The sequence below is a fragment of the Scyliorhinus torazame genome, chromosome 14 (genome assembly GCF_047496885.1).
Source record: "Scyliorhinus torazame isolate Kashiwa2021f chromosome 14, sScyTor2.1, whole genome shotgun sequence".
NCBI lineage: Eukaryota > Metazoa > Chordata > Chondrichthyes > Carcharhiniformes > Scyliorhinidae > Scyliorhinus > Scyliorhinus torazame.
In genome coordinates, this window is record NC_092720.1 from 186,060,883 (window position 1) to 186,088,835 (window position 27,953).

Consider the following 27,953-nt stretch of genomic DNA (forward strand, 5'->3'; position numbering starts at 1 on the left):
ATGTAGCTGATAATAATTTGATGATACCATTGGCTGATGATAATTTGGTGACACCGTTGGCTGGTGTGAAATTGGTGACACCGTTGGCTGCTGATAAATTGGTGAAACAGTGAGCTGATGATGAATTGGTGATACGGTTGGCTGATGATACTTTGGTGATACGATTGGCTGATGATAATTTGGTGACACCATTGGCTGGTGGTAAATTAGTGACACCATTGGCTGATGATAAATTGGTGAAACATCGAGCTGATGATAAAGTGGTGATACCATTGGCTGATGATACTTTGGGGATAGTATTGGCTGGTGGTAATTTGATGATACATTGAGCTGATGACAAATTAGCGATACCATTGACTGAAGATACTTCAGTGACACCAAAGATGATGATAATTTGGTGTTTCATTGAGCTGATGCTAATTTATTGATACCGTTGACTGATGATAAATTGTTGATATCATTGGCTGATGCTGAGTTGGTGATTCCTTGAACTGAAGTTAAATTGGCGATACCATAGGTTAATGATAATTTGCTGACACCATTAGCTGATGATAGTTTGGCGATACATTGGCTGATGATAAATTGGTGACACTATAGGCTGATGAAACATTGATGACACCATCGGCTGCAAGTAATTTGGTGATACCATTGGCTGATGGTAATTTGGTGATACCATCGGCTGAAGATATTTTAGTGATACCATTAGTTTTGATAATTAATGTTACTTTGAGCTGAGGATAATTTCGTGATACCGTTGGCTGATGATAATTTTGTGTTACATTCAGCTGATGGTAATTTTCTGATGACATAGGCTGAGGATAAATTGGTAATACCACCGTCTGATGATAATTTGGTGATACGTTAGCTGATGATAAATTTGTGACATCACCGGCTGATGATACATTGGTGACACCATTGGCTAATAATAATTTGATGGCACAAGAACAACAGCGTGAAGCTTTTGAGGCACCCTGATAGCAGAAAGTGGATGCGTATTTTATAATCTGTGAAAAAGGGGAGGCACGGTGGTGCAGTGGTTAGCACCGCGGTCTCACAGCGCTGAGGACCCGGGTCTGCTCCCGGCCCCTGGTCACTGTTCGTGTGTAGTTTGCACATTCTCCCCGTGTCTGTGTTGGTCTCATCCCCACAACCCAAAAATATGTGCAGAGTAGGTGGATTGGCCACGCTAAATTGCACTGTAAGTAAAAGAATAATAATTGGGTACTCTAAATTAAATAATAAATCTCTGCCATAAAAGGAGATGCACTGGGATATTCTGCCAGGTCCAAAATCAATGAGAGATACCATCAATGTCACTACTGATCGGAAAATTCAATCCATTTCTCTCAACTAACTACACTGTAGTGAAAATCTTACATCCTGATTGTTTATTCTTACTCGTTTGGTTTTCTGGTTTGGAAAGTCACGATCTCTTATTATTTCTGGCTTGCTGTTGAGAAGTTGGATATTGCCATTCACCAAGCTATCACAGAATATTCCAGGAAAAGATGCAATTCGCTACTTGATGTTCTGCTCCCATGTTATTGCTTTCTTCAGATCATAATCAAAGATATGCCCAAGGAGTATTATCGCCCAGCAGAGACAACTAATGTGCGCATTGAAACTGAAGACGTAGGCAGTGTGTGCCTTGCCATCGTCGACACAGCAGTCTATATCCTGAACAATAAGAATAAACTTACACCTGGCAAAGTAAGTAATTTACAGCTCGTGTTTGACAGAATTCAAGCTTCAGCTTCAGAAAGCTCTGTAGTTTAACGACGGTAACATCAACTCTGATTATATCCACTACATATGTCCTATACTGAGTTAAAAGAAAATCGTATTGTTTCTGGGGTATGATACGTGACACTTTCCTTCCAGCCGTATCCCTTCTATTTAGAATTGGCTTATAATTCAAGGGTGCCTTTGGACGGAGAGAGTAATATTCGGTCATAACAACCACCTTTAATCCATGACCCCACACGTTGGGTGTCTCCTTCTCAATAGACTGTGTATTTGGGATGTCTCACAGATAATTCAGCGTATATGCCTCATCAGTGGCCCTACTCACCACGGGCTATGCAACAGCCTCACCTGGCGAGGATTTTATGGTCAGCAGTCTATTCGTCAGCAGTCTGACCTCGGCAAAAGTTGAGGACAACGATGTGGTGGGATTTAGAGCGTGTATTTCCACTCTTCTAGCTTGAGCCGAAATTTAAGACTATCCACAAGCTGGCTGCGACATCCAGCAACAGTGCAGGCCTCAAGCAGGCTGATCAGCCAATCAGATAAACAGTTTTTCAGACAAGAGGAAGAAGACAAATATGGGCTCTGTAGAGTCTGAACAGCCCTGAACCAAATTATTAAAAGACTCTAAACGTTAACTCGTTTTCTCTCTCGATAGATGCTGCCAGACCACTGAGTCTTTTCAGCCCTCTCTACTTTTATTTAAGAACAATGAGGAGTCGTAAATCACATTTTAGTTAGTGTACTGAAAGTGTAATGATGATTGGGATAAATACATGGGATCAAGCGACGGGCATAAATTTCAGAAACAAAAGTTTTAAAAATAATGTTTAATTTTTTTTTTTAAATCTAGGAATTAAAAAAATATATGCTGAGGGAATGTCATTCCAGGTTTAGGAAATTAGTTTTCCTGAGCTATTGCAATTGATCATCACTAATTGTGGAAGAAATGAGGGCAAGAGTCGCCCATGCGAGCCGCTGTATCTGCTCGGCCATTCAATGCAGTCTGGCTGGTCTTCGCCTTCAACTCCACTTGCCACTCACTCCCCATATCGTTTCATTCCATGAAAGAGAGAAGAGATCTCCCCAGCCCTGCTTTGAAAGTATTCAACGGTGGAGCATCCACAACGATCTGGGGTAGAGAATTTGAAAGATTCACAACCTTTAAGTGAAGAAACCTCTCCTCATTTGAGCCCTCGTAAGTGCCGTTTTGGCCAGAGGATCTGCCTCGCTGTTCTAGATTACCAAGCCAGGGAAAACAACTTTTCATCGTTTGCCCTGCGAACCCCCATTCAGAATCGAATATGTTTCAACTGGATCACCTACCCGCTTTCTAAACCACAGAGAATAGGGGACAATTTATGCAGCCTCTCATCACAGAACGACAGGGGCCAGCCAAGTGAACGTTTACTCCACTAATTGGAATTTAGCGACATCCTTCCTCAATTATGGAGACCACACCTGCACACAGTATTCCCACGTGTCTCACCAAAGCCCAGTATAATTGCAGCAAGGCCACTTTACCTCTGCTCTCAAATTATTATGGAATAGAATGCAACATGCCATATGCCCTAGGAATTACTCGCTGACCTATATCCTAACTTTCTGGGTTCCTTATACAAGCACATACACGTCTCACAGAAGTACAAGATTTACAAGCTTCTCTCATTTTTAAAATAATTATTTTTGTTTGCAATCCAGGTAAATAACCTCACATTACCAGATCATACTCCACCTGCCATTTCGTTGCCAGCTTATTTAGCCTGCCTGTATCACTTTTCAGCCTCTCGGCTGTCTAAACACAATTTTCATTTTTACCTAGCTAATTCAGACTTATGAGAAATCGATTACACCGTATTGAATCAGGCTCAACGATTACATTGGTCTTACAGCAAAAATTGTCTCCAAAATGTTAATGTTCGGCTGATCACTGATTCCATGTTGATTGAATCTGCAAAAACTGAAATTGTGCGTCCTCTGGAGGAACGGGCTGTCCCTCACAGAACGTTCAGATTTTATATTTTGACCGCGCATGTGCTGATGCCAGACACCTTTGTCAGTTTTGAACAATGATGGCAGTAAATACACTGACAGTGTATTTTTTCGTTATTATTAATTCAAGGAACCTGGGTTCTGCCAGCTGGGTAAGCATGTATTGTCCATCCGCAGTTACCCTTGATAAGGTGGCTGCGAACTGTCTTCTTGAGCAGCTGCGGACCATATAGTGTAGGTACGCCCAAAGCGCTGTTAGGGAGGGAGGACATTGACTCAGCCACAATGAAGGGAAGGCGATATATTTCCAGGTCAGAAAGGTGAGTGGCTCAGAGGGGAACTTCCAGTTATCTGCTCCCCTTCTCCTGGATTTAGAAGGTTCTGTAGAACGAGGTTGGGCGAGTTCCTGACGTCAATCTTGTCGATGGTGCACAGTGCTACCGTGCAATACTTACAACCATCAATTGTAGGCCATTGTCTCTATGGCTAGACCATGGGGCCTTAATATGGCGATATCATCCTGATACTTTTTCCCACTAATATCAACTAACAGAGCATAGAGAAACTCCATGGTCAGAAGGGAGGATTGGCTCAATATATGTCATTTTCCTTTTAACATGTATACATGTTGGTATGGATTTATCCTCGGAAAACTGGAATCCTAACTTGATAAAGAAATCTTTCAGTGCAGCTGTGGTTCCGAAGAAAGAAAAGGAACACCCCTTTTCCTTGCTTTTGCACAAATATGCACTTTTCCTATTTGACTTTTGTTTGTGAATAGGTCTTTGAAGAAATGAATGCCTACGATCTTGGCTGCACATTTGGAGGTGGCGCTGATAACGTTCATGTATTCGCGGATGCCGGGTTGTCTTTCATTTCGAACGTGGAAACGACAGCAGTTCGGACCGGTAAGCTTAACATTCGAAATTAGGTGTAGGTTCTGATCTATAGAAAGCTGAAGTAACAAGTGCAGGTAAAGAATTGGTGCGCTGCGCAGACATCTATAACACTCTTTGCACTCTTGTCCAAAACTGATGAATGTACAATTCTGGAATCTATTTTCATATTTCAGAGGGGGGAATTTGAAAGAGACTACAAAAGGTACATTGTGAAATAATTATATTCTATTAGATGAGGTAAGGATTTGACTTACTTCTATCAATCAAGTGCCACCTGGAACATTTATTTTGTTCGTTCGATGTGAGTGTTGCATGTATTGTCCATTGACTGAGTGACTGGTAGGGAAGTCAATCACTTTGCTGCTGTAGATTTGGAGTCACATATTGGCTAGGCCAGATAAGGATGTCCCTCATGGACATTAGATGGATTTTTACAACAACGCCTACATCGTCATCATTCGACTATGAAGATTTGTTTCGATTAAACAGCCGTCGTGCAATTCGAACGTGGGTCCCGGGATCAGTCCAAGAGCCAACAGCAGGATGCCACCGCTCCATTTATGCATGGGTTTACGTTATTTTTCAACAGACTGGCTTGTTTAAGACTCACACAAATGGCTTTACCATTCTGTTTGAATAGACATTCCTTGCTAATACCTGTAACGTAACGTTGGTCCTTGAAACAACTTTATGACAAATAGCAACAATAAGCCAGTTGTACTAACCAAGACTCACCGTAGGCTTGGTACTGGATGTGGCGAAAGGGAGTGGTCAAAATATATAATTAAGGGGTCACGTTATGTGCTCATCTTTTGATCGATCCTTTCATTCTTGCGCACATTTCTTGTTTGTCTTTTCTTGGTGCATGTGGTTTGTATTGTGCTCTGAAAATTGCCAAATACTGCTGCGGATAGAGATCAAACAGAATGTTTGAATCATCCTTGTCCCTGGCGGCTGGAAGGAATTGAGTGCGATCCTTCCTTTAGTAGTGCAGTTACTTTTAAGCGGGTGCCCTCCATGATTTTGTGGTGTACATGGGCGAATTATGGCTTCCAACGAGAATATGTTTTTGTGAAAGTCACGGCTTCGCAGTGCAAGTCATCAACGACCAATTCCAATAGTTTGATGTGTTTTTATGGAGAGCCTGGGTTAGTGACGTCCTGGGTTCTGGTGAGATGACATGGCGGAAGTCATGATGCGTCGTGCTTCGACCGTTGGGATCCTTGGGAGATCATGAAGAGTATTCACTGAGTGCTCATTGATACTGATCCTGCGTCATCCGAAATTTATGCTTTCTTCGTGTGCTAGCGAAGGCGTCTTTACCCTGAGAACTGCCCTCAGTCTTAGTTGTTATCCTGCACTTTGCTCCCTTTTGATCAAATTGCTGACTGCTTGATGGTGTCATTTGTTATCCATTTTTACAGGGAAGTGTATAATATGGGTGATGTGGAATGTACCATGTGTTATCCTGACTTGATCAGTTCATATCATGAATGTTGAATTCGGGATTTGTGCACAGTGTTTATCTTAATTGTATAAAGGTAAGGTGTACAGAACCTGAGCTGGGTGCGGGGTGATAGCTTGGGGTTGAAAGGGTAGTTTGTCCTTGCTATGGTCGAGGAAGGACTCCCCAGTTAAAGCTAATCAGTTTTAGAGTTTTGTAAAATCGTTTTCTTTTCATTGTGTTTTTAATTATCCGTTTGGGGCCCGGACATACCGGATGTTATCTTGGTGAGGACCTGGTTTATCTGATTCTTCCTTCGGGCTAGTTAGTCTTTTCTCATGATATGGCTCTCCCTTTTTGGGTGTTTTACTCGATGGGTGGAGCCTGATTACTCGGGTCATTATATCTCGCCCCTTGCTCTTTTCATGATTCGCTGTGGGAGACCCAGGGTCCACGTTTTGAGGCCTGAGATTTACATGGACATGTAGTAACCTCTCACCTGCTGAGTCTGACCTGATGAAGTAGCTGCGCTCTGAAAGCTAGTGATTGCAAACAAACCTGTTGGACTTTAACCTGGTGTTCTAAGACTTCTAACAGTCGTAAGGGAAGTGAAAAATTGAGTGAAATCTAGAATGAGTGACTAACTCTATATGACTTGTTAATCAAGGTCCACCCACCCACAAGCAGACAAACGTTATAATAGCCCAATTTGTCCTGGCTGGTTCATATGCCAAATTCACGTTTTGCCCAAGACAAAGCTCTGAATCAAAATCACTCTCATGTGTGCAGCTGGAAAAAAAACCAATTGACTGGATTCACTTGAATCTCTAATCATTGTATCTTTTCCAGTACGGTGTCAACGAGCAAGTTAACAAACTCTCACTGCGCAATGCCTAATAATCTGCCTTGCCCTGAGTTCAGAATAGCACCAGGGATGTAAACTATCAATTGGTTTCAGGAACAGTAAGTCATATTTTACTTTCACCCCAAAGTCTGCACTGTCACTAGCAAGAAGGATGCAAAGAAATAATGGTCTTTTTGTTTTGGCCCAGTTAGGTCACATGCTAGAAACGTCCTTATTGAATAATGTTGTTTCCTTACAGGGTATTCCTGCAAAACGGATGGTGGTAGAATGAAAAGATCATTGGATATTCAAGCGCAGTTTGTGGGAAAATGTAAGCAATGAAGCCGGTATTCAAAGTATTTAATACGAAAGCAACAGTCTGTTTAGAAATGCTTCCAGCTGTCAAAGATCGGAAATTGTGTCGGTCGCATATTGTGCGTGATTTTTCTTAGCGAGTTAAAATGTTTCAATTATCCATTTGAAAGTAAAGTTGTTGCCACTGCACTTGCGATAATGGATAAAGCAAATTATTTCCTTTGCGTTGACAGAGCTTAATTTCGAAATGTTGCTGATCCCTTTTTTTTCTGTCTCTGAATTTCGCCAATAGCCCTTCGAGTCTGCTCTGCCATTCAATGTGATCATGGCCGATCCTCTAGCTCAACGCCGTTCTCCTGCACTCTCTCCGTGTCCATTGATGGATTTAGTGTCTAGAAATGTATTTGCTTCCGTCTTAAACATATTCAGTGACTTGTCCTCCATAGCATTCTGTGGTAGAGAATTCCACAGGTTCAACACCGTCTGCGAACAGGTTTCTCCTCACGGCTGTCCTAAATGGCCCACCCCGTGTCCTGAGACTGTGACCCCTGGTTCTCCCTGCCCCAGCCAGAGGACACAACATTCCTGCATCCAGTCTGTCCATCCCTGTCAGAATTTTGTATGTTTCGATTAAACCCCCTCTCATTCTTTTAACCTCCAGAAAATATAGGCCCAGTCGACACAAGCTCTCCTCATACGCAATCCTGCCATTCCAAGAAGCAATCTGATTAAGCTTCGCTCCTCTCCCTCAGTGGGAAGTACATTCTTTGTTGCACAAGAAGAGTAGAACTGCATACAGTGCTCCAGATGTGGTGTCACCAAGAACCTGCACAAATGCAGCAAGAAATCCTTGCTCCTGTGCTCAAGTCGTCTTGAAAGAAAGGCCAACATACCATTTGCCTTCCTAAGTGCTTGCTGCACCTGCATGCTTGCTTTCAATGACTGGTATACAAGAACGTCCGGGTCCCTCTGTACATCAATCAGTTACCATTTATAATACCCTGTCAATCTGTTTCAGTGTCCGAAGTGCTAACTTCTCATTTATCCCTGTTATACTGCATCTGCCATGTGTTTGCCAGACTTTCTTGCTCTTGCACCAATCCTATTGCAATAAGACCGCGTATCAATGACCTTCCTAATCATCTGTTAGAACATAGAACAATACAGCGCAGTACAGGCCCTTCGGCCCACGATGTTGCACCGAAACAAAAGCCATCTAACCTTCACTATGCCATTATCATCCATATGTTTATCCAATAAACTTTTAAATGCCCTCAAGGTTGGCGAGTTCACTACTGTAGCAGGTAGGGCATTCCACGGCCTCACTACTCTTTGCGTAAAGAACCTACTTCTGACCTCTGTCCTATATCTATTACCCCTCAGTTTAAAGTTATGTCCCCTCGTGCCAGCCATTACCATCCGCGGGAGAAGGCTCTCACTGTCCACCCTATCCAACCCCCTGATCATTTTGTATGCCTCTATTATGTCTCCTTTTAACCTTCTTCTCTCCAACGAAAACAACCTCAAGTCCATCAGCCTTTCCTCATAAGATTTTCCCTCCATACCAGGCAACATCCTGGTAAATCTCCTCTGCACCCGCTCCAAAGCCTCCACGTCCTTCCTATAATGCGATGACCAGAACTGTACGCAATACTCCAAATGCGGCCGTACCAGAGTTCTGTACAGCTGCAACATGACCTCCCGACTCCGGAACTCAATCCCTCTACCAATAAAGGCCAACACTCCATAGGCCTTCTTCACAACCCTATCAACCTGGGTGGCAACTTTCAGGGATCTATGTACATGGACACCTAGATCCCTCTGCTCATCCACACTTTCAAGAACTTTACCATTAGCCAAATATTCCGCATTCCTGTTATTCCTTCCAAAGTGAATCACCTCACACTTCTCTACATTAAACTCCATTTGCCACATCTCAGCCCAGTTCTGCAGCTTATCTATATCCCTCTGTAACCTGCTACATCCTTCCACACTATCGACAACACCACCGACTTTAGTATCGTCTGCAAATTTACTCACCCACCCTTCTGCGCCTTCCTCTAGGTCATTGATAAAAATGACAAACAGCAACGGCCCCAGAACAGATCCTTGTGGTACTCCACTTGTGACTGTACTCCATTCTGAACATTTCCCATCAACCACCACCCTCTGTCTTCTTTCAGCTAGCCAATTTCTGATCCACATCTCTAAATCTCCCTCAATCCCCAGCCTCCGTATTTTCTGCAATAGCCTACCGTGGGGAACCTTATCAAACGCTTTGCTGAAATCCATATACACCACCTCAACTGCTCTACCCTCATCTACCTGTTCAGTCACCTTCTCAAAGAACTCAATAAGGTTCGTGAGGCATGACCTACCCTTCACAAAGCCATGCTGACTATCCCTGATCATATTATTCCTATCTAGATGATTATAAATCTTGTCTCTTATAATTCCCTCCAAGACTTTACCCACTACAGACGTGAGGCTCACCGGTCTATAGTTGCCGGGGTTGTCTCTGCTCCCCTTTTTGAACAAAGGGACCACATTTGCTGTCCTCCAGTCCTCTGGCACTATTCCTGTAGCCAATGATGACATAAAAATCAAAGTCAATGGTCCAGCAATCTCTTCCCTGGCCTCCCAGAGAATCTTAGGATAAATCCCATCAGGTCCCGGGGACTTATCTATTTTCAGCCTGTCCAGAATTGCCAACACCTCTTCCCTACGTACCTCAATGCCATCCATTCTATTAGCCTGGGGCTCAGCATTCTCCTCCACAACATTATCTTTTTCCTGAGTGAATACTGACGAAAAATATTCATTTTGTATTTCGCCTATCTCTTCAGCCTCCACACACAATTTCCCATCCATGTCCTTGACTGGTCCTACTCTTTCACTAGTCATTCGCTTATTCCTGACATACCTATAGAAAGCTTTTGGGTTTTCCTTGATCCTTCCTGCCATATACTTCTCATGTCCCCTCCTTGCTCGTCTTAGCTCTCTCTTTAGATCCTTCCTCGCTACCTTGTAACTATCCATCGCCCCAACTGAAACTTCACACCTCATCTTCACATAGGCCTCCTTCTTCCTCTTAACAAGAGATTCCACTTCCTTGGTAAACCACGGTTCCCTCGCTCGACGCCTTCCTCCCTGCCTGACCGGTACATACTTATCAAGAACACGCAGTAGCTGATCCTTGAACAAGCCCCACTTATCCAGTGTGCCCAACACTTGCAGCCTTCTTCTCCACCTTATTCTCCCCCAAGTCACGTCTAATGGCATCATAATTGCCCTTTCCCCAGCTATAACTCTTGCCCTGCGGTGTATACTTATCCCTTTCCATCATTAACGTAAACGTCACCGAATTGTGGTCACTGTCCCCAAAGTGCTCTCCTACCTCCAAATCCAACACCTGGCCTGGTTCATTACCCAAAACCAAATCCAACGTGGCCTCGCCTCTTGTTGGCCTGTCAACATATTGTTTCAGGAAACCCTCCTGCACACACTGTACAAAAAACGACCCATCTATTGTACTCGAACTATATCTTTTCCAGTCAATATTCGGAAAGTTAAAGTCTCCCATAATAACTACCCTGTTACTTTCGCTCTTATCCAGAATCATCTTCGCCATCCTTTCCTCTACATCCCTAGAACTATTAGGAGGCCTATAAAAAACTCCCAACAGGGTGACCTCTCCTTTCCTGTTTCTAACTTCAGCCCATACTACCTCGGAAGAGGAGTCCCCATCTAGTATCCTCTCCGCCACCGTAATACTGCTCTTGACTAGCAGCGCCACACCTCCCCCTCTTTTGCCTCCTTCTCTGAGCTTACTAAAACACCTAAACCCCGGAACCTGCAACATCCATTCCTGTCCCTGCTCTATCCATGTCTCCGAAATGGCCACAAAATCGAAGTCCCAGGTACCAACCCATGCTGCCAGTTCCCCTACCTTGTTTCGTATACTCCTGGCATTGAAGTAGACACACTTCAAACCACCTACCTGAACACTGGCCCCCTCGTGCGACGTCAAATCTGTGCTCCTGACCTCTATACTCTCATTCTCCCTTACCCTAAAACTACAATCCAGGTTCCCATGCCCCTGCTGCATTAGTTTAACCCCCCCCCCCCCAAAGAGCACTAACAAATCTCCTCCCCCCAGGATATTTGTGCCCCTCAGGTTCAGATGTAGACCATCCTGTCTGTAGAGGTCCCACCTTCCCCAGAAAGAGCCCCAGTTATCCAGAAATCTGAATCCCTCCCGCCTACACCATCCCTCTAGCCACGTATTTAAATGCTCTCTCTCCCTATTCCTCATCTCACTATAACGTGGCACGGGCAACAACCCAATCGTCGTGTGTTTCTTACACCGAAATCCCCCTCAAGGCCAATGTTTGATAGATGCTCAACATTTAAAAACGGCCCAAAATAACAGATAGAGGAATGTTGCACAGAGGTCATTACTTGACTTTGTCTGATAAGGTCAAGCAAGCTATATGAATGGAACGCCTGTTTTGCAATTGCAATATTGTCTGGAATTCAGTTCTCAACTGGGGAGATAGCTGCAACATAAACAGTGGAACTGATCCGACAGTGTTACTCCCTCAGTTCGTGCAATGGACTACCAGCATTTACTGAGGACATGAGGTTTGGAGGTGAAGTCGGGTTGACTTTAATTTTCCTATCGGAAAGAGCGAAGTGCACCTCGAGACAATACCTCCAAATAATTGGTTTCCGTTGTTCCCATTGCGTCAAAAGCTCAAACTAGTCCAAGAATTCTGTGCGGCACGGGATGAGCAGGTCTGCTGAGATGTACTGGAGTAAGGGACAGAATGGCACGTGATTGGGAATTGTGCTGCTCATTGTTAAATTGTTGGAACTGCCTTTTATCTCTCTGTGCAGCAACAGTGCGATCGCCGTCATCCATTATCTGCAATTTGAACTGGATAACGTGTTGCTTAACCAATATCAGTTCAGTACTTCATTTGCCTCCGTTTGCGTTTCAGTAAGTCAATACACCAATAGCAGTATGAAGAAATGCTGCACGGATGGAATAACCACAATCCCAATGAAACGTACCTGTGAAGATCGAGCGAAGCGAGTCAAAGAGGGGGAATGTAGGAAGGCTTTTCTCACTTGCTGCGAGTTCGGCGTGGAACTGAGGCATAATCAGTCAGCGAATCTTGATGTATTGGGAAGAAGTAAGTGACTGCTGACAGAGGCAAGGTGTATTGGCTGGTAATACACCTGTAGATACACCTTAGCTCGGTGAACTAGCAGGGGGGGGGAGTAGAGGCGGGAGTTCTCCCAACATTTAATGAACATTTAGATGAGCAATCGATATGCCATAGCATAACAAGGTTACGGACCAAGTGCTGTAAAATGGGATTGGAATAAATAGGCCGGCACAGACACGATGAGCCGAAGGGCCTCTTTGCTATAAAACCCTCTGATTCTATGACTATGGCCCACATAAACACTAAAGAAGCAGATTTACGACAATTATTAGCATGACACACAGGAGATAATATATCGTGGATGCAGTTGAACCGAAACGGTTTTTTAAAAAAAGAAAACGGTGGAAACTTTCAGGAGGTCAGGGTCACATGTAATAAGAATAATAATCGCTGATGGTCACAAGTAGCCTCAAATGAATTTACTGTGAAAAGCCACTAGTCGCCACATTCCGGCGCCTGTTCGGGGAGGCTAGTACGGGAATTGAAACCGCGCTGCTAGCCTTGTTCTGGATTGAAACCAGCTATTTAGCCCACTGTGGAGAGCGAAATACAATTAGCATATCAGATCGGTAATGTTTAATCAGAAATCGAAAAAAAAATTGTAACAGGTTCAAAACAAGTAGACAGGTAGAGGAATCTGGCAGGGGCCGTCCCAAATGCTTTCTAATCCAAATAGAGATTTACTAGCACTTTTTTCAGCATTCTGCATTCGCGACCCAACAAGTTGAGGAGACCAAATGTTGATCGGGTGACCACTTTGCAGACTATTTATATTCGAGCTGCAAAGCATAATGGCGCTGAGTTTCTGGGCGCCTGTTATTATAATTTTGGACCATGACCTCTGTTCCCATTTTGTTTCGGTCATTTAGGTGCTGTGGTGGTATTGTTGTTCGGCAGCTATCAGTACCGATCCAGCTTTCGTGCCAACACCTCTTCTCGGTATATCTTTTGTGAACGTTGACACGTTTCTTTTATCCCTCTGCAGAAACGTTCTTCCCACGTAATCTGTCCAACCTTCCACCTATCACAGATATTGCCGGTCTGTTCCTGCTTGCCCTCTATCCCTGTCTCACATATGTCACATCCCTGACTTTATCCTGTTCTGACGAGGGATCACTGGCCGAAAGGTTAACGGTGTTTCCTGAGCATGTCCAGCACCTTCTGTGTTTCGCTCGAACATTTCCCTGTCTGTCCATGAAACCCACGGGGGCACATTTTAAGTGGGAAGGGGCTCCGTCCGCACCCAACCCCACCCCACCCATCCCCCACGATTTCAAACTAAATATTCACAAATGTTTCATTGTGGCGTTACAACGAGGGAGGGGTGCATTTCAACCTGGCGAGAGTGTGGTGGGGTCAGGGCACTGGTACCCCCATTCCCAATTGAAGTCAGTGGAACGTAATGTCACGATTCCCGGAGTTAGTGTAAAGCCAATTTCAACTCCAATTGACCTGGAGTCACAAGTGAAATGAGATATTAAAACATTTTTTTAAAAACGAGATCGTTGGTTGAGTCCAATATACTAAAATCATCAGGTTTGTAACTTTCAACGCAAGTAACCTAATAGTATGTTACAATTAGAATTAAACAGACAGAAAATGTAACTGACTGTCGACCAGACCTTTCCAGCCCAGCCCTCTGATTAATTCGCCCCAGTCTCTATGCACACGCACACAGACAAACAACACAGAGGGGAAAGCATGGTTGCAAGGGAAAGAAAGAATATTAATAGAAAAATGGGTTAAGGATCTCTGATGCACTCGGAATACTTCCAGTCAGTTTCTTTCGGCAGTTCGGGCTTTTGTTTTAGTTCTTCTTCCTTACCAGCTTGAGATGGTTTCCTCTGGCAAGGTTGTCTACATTCCCCGCAGACTCAACTTCTTTTCAGTTTTACAGCAAATGATGTGGCAGGCACACACTGCTTTCAGACAATAAAGCAGTTCTTTCACTTCAGCAAGCAGGGGAGAGACCACTTCCAAGGTCAAAACACTTCTGCTCAGTTCTCTCAGAAAGCATCATGCAGCAACCAATTACTGTTCCGTCAGACAGAACAACGTCCCTGTCCAACCTACCAATTAACCAATGTAACTGCCTTCCTCCAAAACTGGTTCCTGAGATTCACTCGGCGCCAAATAGTCTGGCCTCTCTCCAAACATAAAACCTGGGCACACAACAGCCTGACTATCAGGCTGTTTCAGCTTGAGTCTTCTGCTCAAAGGCACATTCCCATTATGGGTCCACGGACCAAAAGTAATAAAGTAAAAGAAATAGGAACAAAGGAAATAACTGGAAGGACTCTTATAGTCGTAAACGGCAGGATAAAACCGACATTGCATTTGATTTGGTGCCTTGCCGATTCGGCGAGTACAGTTCCGACTTTTTCATGGGGACTGCGTGCATCACTGGGACGGCCAAGCGTTCGGACGTTACCGCCCTGCTTCAGTTACTATCCCGCTTAATGAGCATTAGACACGCTTACAACCTATTAATTTCCGCATAACTGACTCAATGAAATTAACTTCGGGAGAGATTTCAAACGGGCTGTTGATTCAATATACATTCAGTATAGGCAGCAGCTGTTTCAGAAGGCGAGTCACCACCACCTTCGCAAGGATAATTAGGGATGGACAACAATTGCTGGCCCAGTCAGCGAGGCTCACAGCCCATGCACGAATACACTGTATACAGTTGCCAGTTTCCTCAGGAACGTACGACTAAGGACAATTTTCCAAAGCGATAACATGGGGGGACTTCTTTTTGCTTGGAGATCGGTGAAATTAACCTGCTCGGGCCGTTGTCAGGATTTGGAATTCCGGTACACCGAACTTTCTGTTCTTTTTTAGCGGCAGGGAATGAGGAGGAGGACTACTTCGACGAGTCCTCTGTCCGAGTTCGAAGCAACTTTCCACAGAGCTGGCAATGGTCAAAGTATGATGTTTCATCCAGAGGAGAGCACAAGTAAGATTACTTGATTTACCGTATCGCCAGGTCCAGGCACCTCACACACACACAATTGGTGGGGAACGGGCCCATTTTAACTTTTTGTGACAGAATAAGACGAGCGAAATTGATTTACTTCCTGTTACTTCCTTTTTTGTATTATTTCACCGGATGTCGGCACCATTTGTTGCCCATCCCTAATTACGCTGAGTGACCAGGAGCTGGATTCCCCCTTTCAGCGGCTAAGTACCGGCTGAAATGAAGAATTCGCGAGCGGTTTACGGCGCCAAAATCGCCGCCGAACCCTCAACCGATTCCGGGACCGTTGAGGGGCTAGCAGCAGCGCCGGGTGAAACTCCCGGCTCCTGCGCCGGCCAGAAAATGGCTGGATGCCTGGTTGCGCATGCCACCATGCCCACACGCCATTTCAGAGGTCAGGAGATTCGAAAACCGACGTCAAACCGGCGCGACCCAGATTTGGCCGTCGGAAGGTATTCTCTGACCGATCGCCGATTAGAATATTGTTGTCCGGCAACGGAGAATCCTGCTCCATAACGTGCAGTGATCATATAAGGATGTCAGAATTGGATCGATGTAGAAAGGATGTTTTCTCTTGTGGATGAGTCCAGATCTAGGGAGCACTGTTTTAAAATGAGGGTCGCCTGATACGACGTTCATAACTCTTGTTAAGAGCAACTAGTCCTAACTTTGGACCATTGACTCCACTGTATGAACTCCCTCTGTGGTAATGCTTGCTCAGGTGCGAATTTAGCAAAGGGCAAATATTGGGGGGTGCCGAACGTTAGTTCATTTGCGCTTCTGTCTCAATGGGAGAGTCAACGTTCAGTTTTGAAATGAAGAACAATTGGACATACACTCCGGTTAACCACCATGATATAGTGAGGATTCAAAAGAAAATTATACTCACGACTGACCAGGTGTAGTTGAGTGCACCAACACTACTGCGCCACATGCAGATCAAGTGTAAGGATTTCTGCCACAGACAGTAGCAATCGAACAACTTCGAACACTTTTTCCAGATCTATCATTTCGGGTAATCTGTTTATTTCTATTCGCAATCCAGGTTCCAACTTAACATTCCTGATTCCATAACAACTTGGGAAATTCAAGCGGTTGGCATGTTTGAGGAAAAAGGTAAAGAACTTTGCTAGTGTGATTATCAGTTTGCGAAATGATGATCGCGTTCAATGAATGAGGCCACTATTTAAAATACAACTCGGCTGAATCCATCGCTGTCTGACTTACAGAGCCGTTTTGTATTATTTTCCAAACAATTCATTAATTGGAAGCACTTTATCTTAGTTCTTTATCTGACAATTTAAGTGGAGGTTATCGGTCGGATGCTGAGGGTGTGGGTGTTGGGGGATAGAGGTGGGATGTGAGGAGGGGTTGCGATGGAGGAGTGGTGGGATGTGTGTCTGGGGAGGAGTTGGGGTGGAGGAGGGGAAGGGTGGAGGTGGGGAGGAATTGGGATTGTTGCTAACTTTTAGTTGGTTCAATTGGCTGTTTTATAACCTTTGCTCTAGAGTCGCCAGGTATCTTTATGATACCGCCACGAGGTTCAAGTTCAAGTAATGATCAATAACTCAATACACCAATTAGTAAGATTCAAATCAAAGCACAATTATTATACGCAGTAAATCGCATTCTCATGCATAAACTCTACTTTCTAAGCTTTTTCTATAACTAATAGGCCTATACTTAGCTTAGGACTGGCCCACCAGGTCAGGGTAACAAATGGCCTTTCATTCGGGTTCTGAGTCTGCGGGATTCAAAAGCTGGTATGGACTGGTAGCTAGGAGCGCCTATCTCGTAGCATTGACTTGAGAATTACGTTCTTTGGAGGCAGCTGGACAGGTCACTGTCAAGTGTTGGTTCGAGTTGCTGAGTGACCCTGTCAAGAAGGACGATTTGAACTCGAGTGCTTTACTTTATAGTCCCTGGGCTTCCCACCCTTCGGGCGGACTCCGTACCTGGTTTCAAGTGATTGGACTTCTTTCCAATCGTTTGGTTCGATTTATCCAATGCTGGAGCGGTTCCCTGATCGTTCGGCGGTATTTAGGTGTCCGTTAACCTCTTTTGTGTTGGCTCCTGCTGGCGCCGAGGAGTCTGGCTTGGCCTTGTTTACCTTAAATGTTTCGATTGTTCCCGGGGATCGCTCATTAGTATGTAGGTGGCTGCTACATTATTATGCCGATGGTTGCTGGTATCGATGCTGTCTGGGCTTTTGCAGAGTCTAATACACAGTAAACATGCACATGCTAGTTTCTGCCTGTGTTGGCTGAATTTCCCTTCAGCCTTTGCTGTTCTCCATTTTACGTCGGGAATTGGCCAACCCAGGTGGCTACACGCCCTCCTTGTGATCCTAACGCGAAGCGTGAAGGATCACATAGCTGCGTTGTTCTTCATTCCCTGACCTGGCGAGCACTCTTTTTATGGCCTCTACACTGACCATAACTATGCAGGAAAATTTTTAACTGACAATTCTAAGTGGCACTATGCCAAAACAGGGACATGCATTGCAAAATAAGAAAAACGGTACCTCTAACTATCCTCAATAAACTACACTCACTCAAATATTTAATCATGCTAACTTCCTAAATAATACAAACAAAATCATGGCGGCATTATTCATATCTTTCCTGGCTTGGCAGTCAAGCTCAGGATAGTACAGTCGCTCATGAAACACATTTCTTTATTCACAAAAAAACACAAATGAATGTTCTTTATTATAGATCGCGGGGGTCGGGGGTCTGGTCATAACCGAAAATAGGGGATCTTATCTTATATACCGCGATGCGAGCGCGGTAGGCTCTCCTTCGCAATTTCTTCAGACGAATAGTCTGCATGATGCAGCAGAGTATCGCCAATACTAGTAGGGATTGTATCAAGTAGTACAGGGAGTACCAGGTTATAAACCTGTCACACGAAGATGGTGTGGTGTCGCTTGTGACTGGGCTCTGGGTACTATGGGGAAGTGAATCATTAATGGCTTGAGGGGGGTGGGGTGGGGGGGGGTTGGGGTCAGGGGGTTCGCGTTCGTGCGCAACCAAATGTTCATGAGGGTGATGAGCAACACGGAGGATGTCCTCATGGTTCTTGTTTCTCTTCTCTTCTCTTCTCTTCTCTTCTCTGGAGCTTCTGGGGTTCTGTGGGGTCAAGCATAGTGTCTGTTACTATCTTGGTTTAGTATCTCGTATGATAGCCTGTCTGTCCTTTAGTGCCAATTACTCCCTTTAAAATTGGTCACTATGTGTGACTCCCTCATTTTTTTTTTAAACGGAATATTCCGGACAAGACACACTTAACAAATACTGAAACAGTGCGAGCCATCTCGCAGACTGTGCGATTTACCATCCAAATGTTTGAGGATGTAAATAGCATAGGGTTGGCAACCTAAGGGTCGCCTGAAACAAAACAAAACTTTTTGAAGGAAAATTGCCGAAATGAGGTGCGTATGGGCCGCGAAGGGTAAGATGTGGATGGAATCCCCGGGTAGGACGGCGACAATGCCGTGTGTTCTCTACCCGAGCGTTGCTGACCAGAGGGGGATTCCCAGGCAGGGCGGGTCCCAATGCTGTTTCTCCACTGCCTGAGCAACCGACAAGAACAGGCAAGAAATGAAGTCATCGTGGGGGGTTGTGGTATTGGTTCTTCCTTCGAACCAGAAGGGCAGTTACGAATGGGGGTCTGGCAAGCTCTCAGAGGTTTCGGCTGAAAAATAAGGCGTGGGGCATGGAAAACATTTCCAATTTCACAAACAACATTTAACAATAACACTAACAGACAACATAAAACATGCTGCAGGTTCCATCAGAAAGGACACCGTTTTCTCCCAAGCGGTCCCTTTTTAAAACATCATCTGGACACCTCAGTTATCAGTTGCGAACAGGGTCGCAAAGGGGTTCTCGTTTTGGGAGTCAGACTCAAAGTCGTCATCTTCTCCCGGGTGCCAAACTCTCGAGTGTATCAGGGTGGATAGGGCTGCATGGTGTGATTTGGGATCACTCTCGTCATTCCGGACGAGTCTGTATGAGTTATCTCGGTGCCAAAAGGTGGTGTCTAGTTCTGTGGGGACGGAATCGGGGTCGTCATTGTAGGTCGGTGGTCGGTGGTGGGGTTTGTTTATGAAAGTGACCATGAAGGGATCACTCGAATCGTGGTCAGATTCGTTGGGTGTGGGTCCTGTTGCATGGGGATAGTAGGGAGGCGTGCTGTGGCTATTGTCTGAGTCACAGTTGCTGTCGCTGCTGCTGCAGTCTGTGGGCGTTCCAGGGCGGAGTCTAGAGTTCGGGGCTGGAGTCGGGGTTGAGTCCGTGGCTGGGCTGGACGTGTTGGGGGAGGATAGGGTTACGTTGGCTGTGGGTGGGGCGTGGTCTGCTGCGTCGAGCATGACGTGGTGTGTGTGGTTAGACTGTGTTCCATATGCCTTAAGCTGATTGATATGGAACCACGCAGTCTTTCCGTTGAGATACTTTATTTTGTAGACGGAAAGGCTGACTTTGTCCGCAAAGGAGTACAGACCCGAATAATTTGGTGACAGGAATTGCTGGGGTTGTGTATGGAGAGCATGACTTTCTGTCCTACATTGAACTCAGTCGCATGCACTGTCTTATCGAAACAGGCCTTGCTCTGTTTCTTTCTTGTGCCCAATTTCACTGTGGCTGCTAACTGAGCCGTTTTAACATTCTCCACTAATTGTTATACTGCTTTCTCGTGTGTGAGGGCCGGCATTTAGGGGCTGGTCAAATCTAATCCCAATAAAAATTCTGTGCCTTTCATGGGGCGTCCGGTCATGAGGGTGTGTGGGGTGTAACCTGTAGAAGTTGAAACTGTATTTCGCAAAAGCATCAGCACAAAAGGGAGGACTGAATCCCAAGTGGTGTAGTTTTGCTGGACCATTTTTCTGAGGGTTGATTTTAGGGTCCGATTCATGCGCTCCACCACACCACTTGACTGCGGGTGGTATGCGATGTGGAATTTTTGGGTGATGCCAAATATCGTGAGGACGTTCTTCATGACACGTCCGTAAAATGGGAACCTTGGTCGGATTCAATGCTGCGGGGGAGTACCCATCTCGTAAACATGTGGTGGGTTAAAATCTTGGCTGTGGTCTTTGCCGTGTTGGTTCTGGATGGGAATGATTCCACCCATTTTGTAAACGTGTCTATCACCACGAGTACATATTTATAACCGTTCCTGCAAGGGGGCAATGGTCCACTATAATCAATCTGGAGGTTAGTCCAGGGGCCATTAACGGGTCGGGTGTGACTAAGCTGAGCCTTTTTGGCATAAATGGCCGGGTTGTTCTGGGCACAGATAAGGCAATTCTCAACGTAGTGAGTTACATCGTCTTTTAAACTTGGCCACCAACAGAGCTGCCTGAGGTGGGCTGTAGTGGGATCAATTCCCTGATGTCCATGACTGTCATGGAACAAATAAATGAGCTTGATTCCTGTCCTGTTCAGGAACAACATAAAGGGTGACTTTTAACACCACACCGTCATGTGTGGTCACAGCATTTTAAAATCTATCATAGGGTGCTGGATAGTTTATTTTTAAAATCTTCCTGAGATTGTTATCCTGCTTCTGGGCCTGCACTAAATCCTCGATATTAGTCTGCGAGACCTGAACTGCATTCACTGGTGCGCTTTCGGGGGTGTCCAAAAATAGCCGTGCCTGGAACCTGCTTTTACCAGTGCGTCGGCTTTTACATTTCCAGGGGGGGGAGGAACGATGGTGACTACGAACTTTGATGATTCCAACGGTCCTGTTCTCTGCTCTTTCTAAAATGTGGTGGAGTAATGGGCTGAGGGAAAAGGTTTTCCGTCTGCAGAAACAAATCCTCTTGCTTTCCACAGGGGTAGGAATTCCGTAAGGCTGTTGCAGACAGAGAGGCTGTCCGAATATATGTCTGCTGGGCTGGAGAAGGAATCTGGGTGTTCCACTATGTATACGATGGCCGCTAGTTCTGCCGCCTGCGCACCTAAGTGTCCTGGAAGATTTATTGCTATTTCTTCTAGTGCGCATCCCTGCACGTCCTCAACGTAAATGCCGCATCCTGTTATGCGCTTCCCTTCTAATATTGTGGAAGATCCATCCACATATATCCTAATGGGTTCGCACGTGTCTGTGTGCTTGGGGCTCTGGGTTGAACTACCTATTTTTCTGGGAGGTGTTTTAGCAACGCCTGCATTGTGGTGTGCAAAGATAATTTCACATTCATGGGGGGTTCCGGGGTACTGTAGGTTATCGGCTAAAAAAGTGTGGGTCTGGGTCCTTTTAACAGTGATGTCCAGTCCCTGCAAAAGAAGGATCCATCTAGCTGCTCTAATTTGACTAACTGTACCGTCCTTGAGTCGTCTGTCAAGTAAAAGTTGGGTGGGGGTGTGTTCCATGAGGAAAGTGATGGGGTTTAGTCCAGTTATGCAAGAAAAATACGAGCAGGTGCCTTTCACAGGCTGAAAATCCCTGCTCCACAGCATCTAAAACTCTGGGCCTTAACTGTTCGTGCCGTTCCTGGAGGAGCACGGCCGAAAGGGTGCGGTCTGTGCTAGTTACCTCTATTGCATAGGGGAAAGCGGGTCTGGGCTGCTATCAGTGCTCTTTTCAATGAGTCCACAGCATCCGTATGCTGCGGAAGCCATTCCCAGGGGGCTCCTTTCTTTAGGAGGTCTGAGAGGGGTGCTGCCTTGCTGGCAAATGTGATTTCGGCAGTAGCCAACCAGTCCTAAAAACGACTGGAGGGCTGGAACATTCTGGGGAAGGGGCAATTTGGCAATCGAGTCAATTCTTTTGTGCTCGATTTCACGCGTTTATCATGTGTGATAATTGTACCCAAATATTTCACCTTGTTTTCCAAAATCTGGGCCTTTTTGTGGTTGACTTTACAACCAATTTTCTGTAGGAGTTCCAGGAGTTCGGACAGAAGCTCGATGTGCTCTTCCTTGGTGTCTGACTGCAGTAGTAGGTCGTCTACGTACTGGACCAGACATTCGGGGCGAGAACATTTGGCTAAACCATTTGCCAGCTGTTGGTGGAAAATGGAGGGGGAGTCGTGGAATCCTTGTGGAAGGCATGTCCACATGTACTGCTGATTTTTAAAAGGTGAGCGTTGCGGAGGCTCTTGCGGATTTTGCCATTTTCCAGACACATTGGTTGACTGGATCAAAGGATAGATTGTGGGAATTCATAAAATCTATGCCTAAAATGTGTTCTGCTGTGTGGGATAGATCGACTAAAACTATGAGGTACTTGGTGGTGTTGTTGCCGATTTGAATGGGTATAGGGGCTGTGATGTGTCCCTGCTGTGAGTGGCCTGTAAAACCGCTGAGGGTGATGGTGGCTGTGGTGGGCCACGTGTCCTTTTGAAACATGGTGGAGGAATTGATTGTGGTGCGGGACCCTCCTGTGTCCCAGAGAAACTCGATGGGCTGTCCCCGTATCTTTGCTGCAACTACTAGTTGGCCGGACCAATCCCAAAGGGTGTCGCAGACCCAACTGGGGAGCCCGAACACCGTCAGTCCATGCCGTTCAGGTCTGTCTGATCTGAACGGGTGCTAAAGCTATGTCTTGGCTTTGTCCTGGTTTTATTTAGAGTGCCTGTCTGCTGGGCTCTCTGTTGCTTTTGTGGGGTATTGCACTCTCGTGCAAAGTGTCCTAACTGTCCACAGTTGTAACACTCCTGTGACTTTTGTGGGGGGCTGTTCTTGCCTTCATTTACCCATGCGGGGTTCTGGTGTGCCTTAACTGCGTGTATGTCTGCTTCTGCCTGCTGTTCCTCGGGGTTTTTATTTGTGGGTTTGTTTTGAACAGATTGCTCCCAGGTGCGGGACAATGTTTTTACGACACATTTCTCATTATTAGCTTCCTCTGAGGGGTCATAATTCGTACCGGCTTTTTGTCCTGTTTCCATGGCATGGGAGATAAGGGTGCGGGTCCATTTGGCCATGTTGTCTGGGGACAAATGGGCACTGTCTAAGTCTCCGAAAACTGCTGCGAAATGGATCCACAGGCGTCCATTCGTTTTTCTTCTGGGGTTTTCCCTGCGCACATATTCCCTGAACATATCTCTGCGCTGTCTCACTCAATTCTTCCCAATCAGGGCCGTCTTCCTCATCTAGCTGTGATCCAAAGGTTTCTTGGAATCCTCTTTGAACTGAAAGCAGAGATTGCAGTTCTGCAATCTGCTTCTGGCACTTTGCGTGGTCTAATGAGCTTTGTCTTTGCTCCATGGTGGCAGCATGGAGTGCTATTAACGCTGCCTTCAGGTCACTACACTGCCTCTGCAATGCCTCCACCTGCTTCTCGGTTTCCTCTCGTACCTGGACTGCACGTTGCATGTCCTGATAGGCCTTTTCATACTGGGATTGGAAGCTGTTTAAGTGCGCCAGACAAGACTGGTGTGCCCACTTGGCATCATCCACCTTCCCGTCTTTTGCTGCCAACTTCCTGCTTAACTCTACATTCTCTTTCTCTACCTGACTGACATCGACCTTGCTCATTCGATGTATGCCTTATATCTCTTTCCGGAGCGTCCTAACGACTTCCTCTGTGCCTCTGTGCCAAACAGGACACGATTTCCATCGGCTTGCGGGCTTTTCCTAAGCTCTTCTTGTGAATCTCGCTCTGGTCCTCCCACCACGTATGTCCTATACTCCCGGGACCTGTTTCCTCATTGTTACAGAATTCGCTTCAAAGGGGCCATCCTTTCCCTTTGAGGTACTTTCTGATTTCCTCTTCCCAAACGGGACACTGTCCTACTCTGCTGCTGCTGGTCGCTGCGACCGCAAATTCTTCGGGGTTCATGAGGCGTTGCATTGCCTACATTGCCATCTTTCCGATCTGAATGCTTTCTTAAATTTGGAACGAGGGGGACTAAGGCGGTGCTGTAATTATGGGTACGGCTTTCGCTATTTTCCGAAATACAAACTCCCGACAGTTTTGTCGCAACAAAAAATCTATCAGTACTTACCTTATGCATTTAACACACTTCCAAATTATGAGGATTGATCAGAACTGCTTGAACACTTGTGGTTTTCCTGTTCCCAATTGGATTTCTAATTCAAATTTTGGGTTCTCCCACAGTGGTTAAGCCACTTCTAGATCGGGTCCCGTCAGGATGTCGCCAGTAATATGTTGCTAACTTTTGGATGGTTCAATTGGCTCTGTTTTATAACCTTTGCTCTAGAGTCGCCAGGTATCTTTACGATACCGCCACGAGGTTCAAGTTCAAGTAATGATCAATAACTCAATACACCAATTATTAAGATTCAAATCAAAGCACATTTATTATACACAGTAAATCGCTACTCATGCATAAACTCTACTTTCTAAGCTATTTCTATAGCTAACAGGCCTATACTTAGCTTCGGACTGGCCCACCAGGTCAGGGTTCGGGTTCTGAGTCTGCAGGATTCAAAAGCTGGTATGGACTGGTCGCTAGGAGCGCCTATCTCGTAGTGAGTGTTGACTTGAGACTTACGTTGTTTGGAGGCAGCTGGATAGGTCACTCTCAAGGGTTGGTTCACGTTGCTGAGTGACCCTGTCAAGAAGGACGATTTGAACTTGGGGGCTTTACTTTATGGTCCCCAGGGGCTTCCCGCCCTTCATGCGGACCCCGTACCTGGTTTCAAGTGATTAGACTTCGTTCCAATCGCTTGGTTCGATTTCTCCAATGCTGGTGCAGTTCCCTGATCGTTTGGCGGTCTTTAGGTGTCCGTTAACCTCTTTTGTGTTGGCTCCTGCTGGCGCCGAGGAGTCTGGCTTGACCTTGTTTACCTTAAATGCTTCGATTGTTCCCGGGGATCGCTCATTAGTATGTAGATGGCTGCTACATTATTATGCCAATGGTTGCTGGTATCGATGCTGTCTGGGCTTTTGCAGAGTCTAATACACAGTAAACTTGCACCTGCTTGTTTCTGCCTGTGTTGGCTGAATTTCCCTTCAGCCTTTGCTGTTCTCCATTTTACATCGGGAATTGGCCAACCCAGGTGGCTACAGGATGAGGGAAGAGGGGATGGAAGAGGGGATTGGCTAGTGGTATGGAGTGGAGGAGGGTGGGGTGTGGGGCGTGAATTGCAACAGTGAGTCAATGTGTCGCTTTACACCCTGACCCATATTTCTCTCTCTTAAATTCGATGCAATCACGCACTGTGTATAACTGAATGCCAATTTGCTTTCGCCAGTTGCCCACCGCTGTCCGAGCCCAATTTTCTGTGTAAGTTTGAACGCAAGTCAACTCGAGTTCCTGCATATGCAGGGTCGGGTAGGTGAAAAGATTAATATTGGAACCGATTTTGGAACACTCTACACTGAGTTTGGCACAATCCAAAATGAATTTAGCGACAAAGTTTGAGGTGCAATAAAATGGATTATTAATCAATTTCATCACGAGAATATTTCTGATGCACCGATTTCAGCCAATGTAAGTATTTTTTCCCTCACCCTTGGGAGTGTAAGGCAATGGCAAATCAGTACTGGCGAAAAAAAACAAACAGCCAGGGACAAAGCTTCAACGGGCAATGAATCAATCACCTGCATTGAGGCAGAACACATATGACATGACAGGAAATAACGGCACTCGCTATGATTTCTATACCTATATATATATGTTTTAATTTTAAGGTTTTTGTGTTGCGGAGCCAAAGAAAATGAAAGTCTTCAGGCCATTTTTTATATCTTTGAGGCTCCCATATTCAGTCAAAAGAAATGAACAACTAGAAGTGAGAGCAATATTGTACAATTATTTAACACGCCCTATCAAGGTAAGATATGAAACATAAAGTATCTATTAGTTTTAATTCGATATTCAGATATTAAGGATGTCATGGATGAGATAGAGTATTGTGTTCCATCGGGATGGCAACCCACAAATAGGTGACATAATGTTATGGCGAATGTTGTGTAGCAGTAATATCACTGGACTAAGAATTTCAAGATGGCTGAAGCGCTTGTGTACAAATCCCAACTTGGCAGCTGGTGTAATTTAAACTCAATTAATCCACATGGTATTGAAAGCTGGTCTCAGTAGCGGCGAATGCTTATCGTAAAAGCCCCATCTGGTTCACCAATAAATTCCCCTTTAGGATAGGGAAGAAAATGTGCCATTCTTACCCGATCTGGCAGAAATGTGATTCCAACGCATGACAATGTGTACGACTCTTAACTGTCCCCTCCAATGTCGAGCAAGCCACTCAGTTAAAGGACAATTTCCCGATGGGCAACAAATGCTAGCTACGCCCAGATCCCATGGAAGAATAAAAACAATATTCTTTACAACTATGAAGTAAAGCACATAACGTGTGGGGATCGCCAACATGTCTCTCACGACACAAATCTGTGACAAATATGGCTAAAGAACATTAATTAAACTGCTAACAATGGCAGAAGTATTTCTTCTAAATTAGAAGCCAATCCAGATGTAAGGTGGTACATAGGGGGAGGCAGTGGCGTAGTGGTATTGTCGCTAAAATAGTAATCCAGAAACCAGAGTCATGTTCCAGGGACTCAGGTTTAAATCCCACATGGCAGATAGTGAAACTTAAGTTGAACAAAAAATCCAACAATGACCATTGTCGATTGTTGTAAAAATCCATCTGGTTCACTATTGCCCTTTAGGGAAGGAAATCAGTCACCATTGTCTGGTCTACATGTGACTCCGAGACCCACAACAATGTGGTTGACTCTTAGAATGCCCCCAGGGATGAGCAATAAATGCTGGCCATGCTGGTGCACATCCCATGAACGAATAAAGAAAAGTAATGTGCGTTTCTCAATGAATAACAATATTTTCTTATTTAGGAGTTTCAATGTAATGAAACGTCTCAAGACACAATAGTGAAAGGTTTTAATAGCGTGCAGAGAGGCTTAGGGGAGGAATTCCAAAGTTTAGGTCCCAACGCCTATGGTCTTATATCTGACGCGACTAATGATGGAGCAGTTAAAATTTAATTTTCTCAAGAGACTCATATTGGAGTAGCGCGACTATCGGGAGATTGTTGGGGCTAAAGGGTAATGCGTAGATAAGGAAGGGCGAGAACATGAAGGGACTTGAAAGCAAGGAGGAGAATTTTAAATTTGACGTGCTGCTTGAGCGAACAAGAAGAGGGTGGAGGGTGTCTTCGGAGTTGCAGGATGAAAGAACTATTCCAAGCCTATTGGTCCTATTGCAACAATGTCCATGCTGCCATAAAGATTGTCTTATTTCCAAAATGCATGATTTGATTTTGATTACCTGTCTTCCATCTTACTCATACTTTCTTTATACCTATATATGGCAACCAGATGAAGGTATACATGAAGCCTATAGATTCGATTTGCAGTCCTGCCACAGGCGAGAAGAACGCAAGAACTGTGACTGTTGCAGCAAATTCAGCCTATGCCATATACTTCTCTATTGTTCCACTCGCCATTAGCACTATTCCCATTTCCGTGGTTGCGTACAACAGCGAAGAACTAATAACTGACGCCATTACAAAACCTCTCAAAGTAGTGGTGAGTCCATGTTATAAAGTGT

At 45.1% G+C, this 27,953-nt stretch overlaps 1 protein-coding gene across 1 annotated transcript in view; it reads left to right on the plus strand.

Annotated features, from left to right (window-relative positions):
* The window catches only part of LOC140390270 (complement C4-B-like), a 143,879-nt gene that overhangs the window by 48,130 nt on the left and 67,796 nt on the right, over positions 1 to 27,953 (plus strand). The window contains exons 14-21 of the mRNA XM_072475292.1: positions 1,558 to 1,710; positions 4,520 to 4,646; positions 7,185 to 7,256; positions 12,244 to 12,438; positions 15,319 to 15,433; positions 16,500 to 16,570; positions 26,063 to 26,202; positions 27,722 to 27,931. Coding sequence (XP_072331393.1) covers positions 1,558 to 1,710; positions 4,520 to 4,646; positions 7,185 to 7,256; positions 12,244 to 12,438; positions 15,319 to 15,433; positions 16,500 to 16,570; positions 26,063 to 26,202; positions 27,722 to 27,931 — 1,083 coding nt within the window. The remainder of the gene's footprint in view (positions 1 to 1,557; positions 1,711 to 4,519; positions 4,647 to 7,184; positions 7,257 to 12,243; positions 12,439 to 15,318; positions 15,434 to 16,499; positions 16,571 to 26,062; positions 26,203 to 27,721; positions 27,932 to 27,953) is intronic.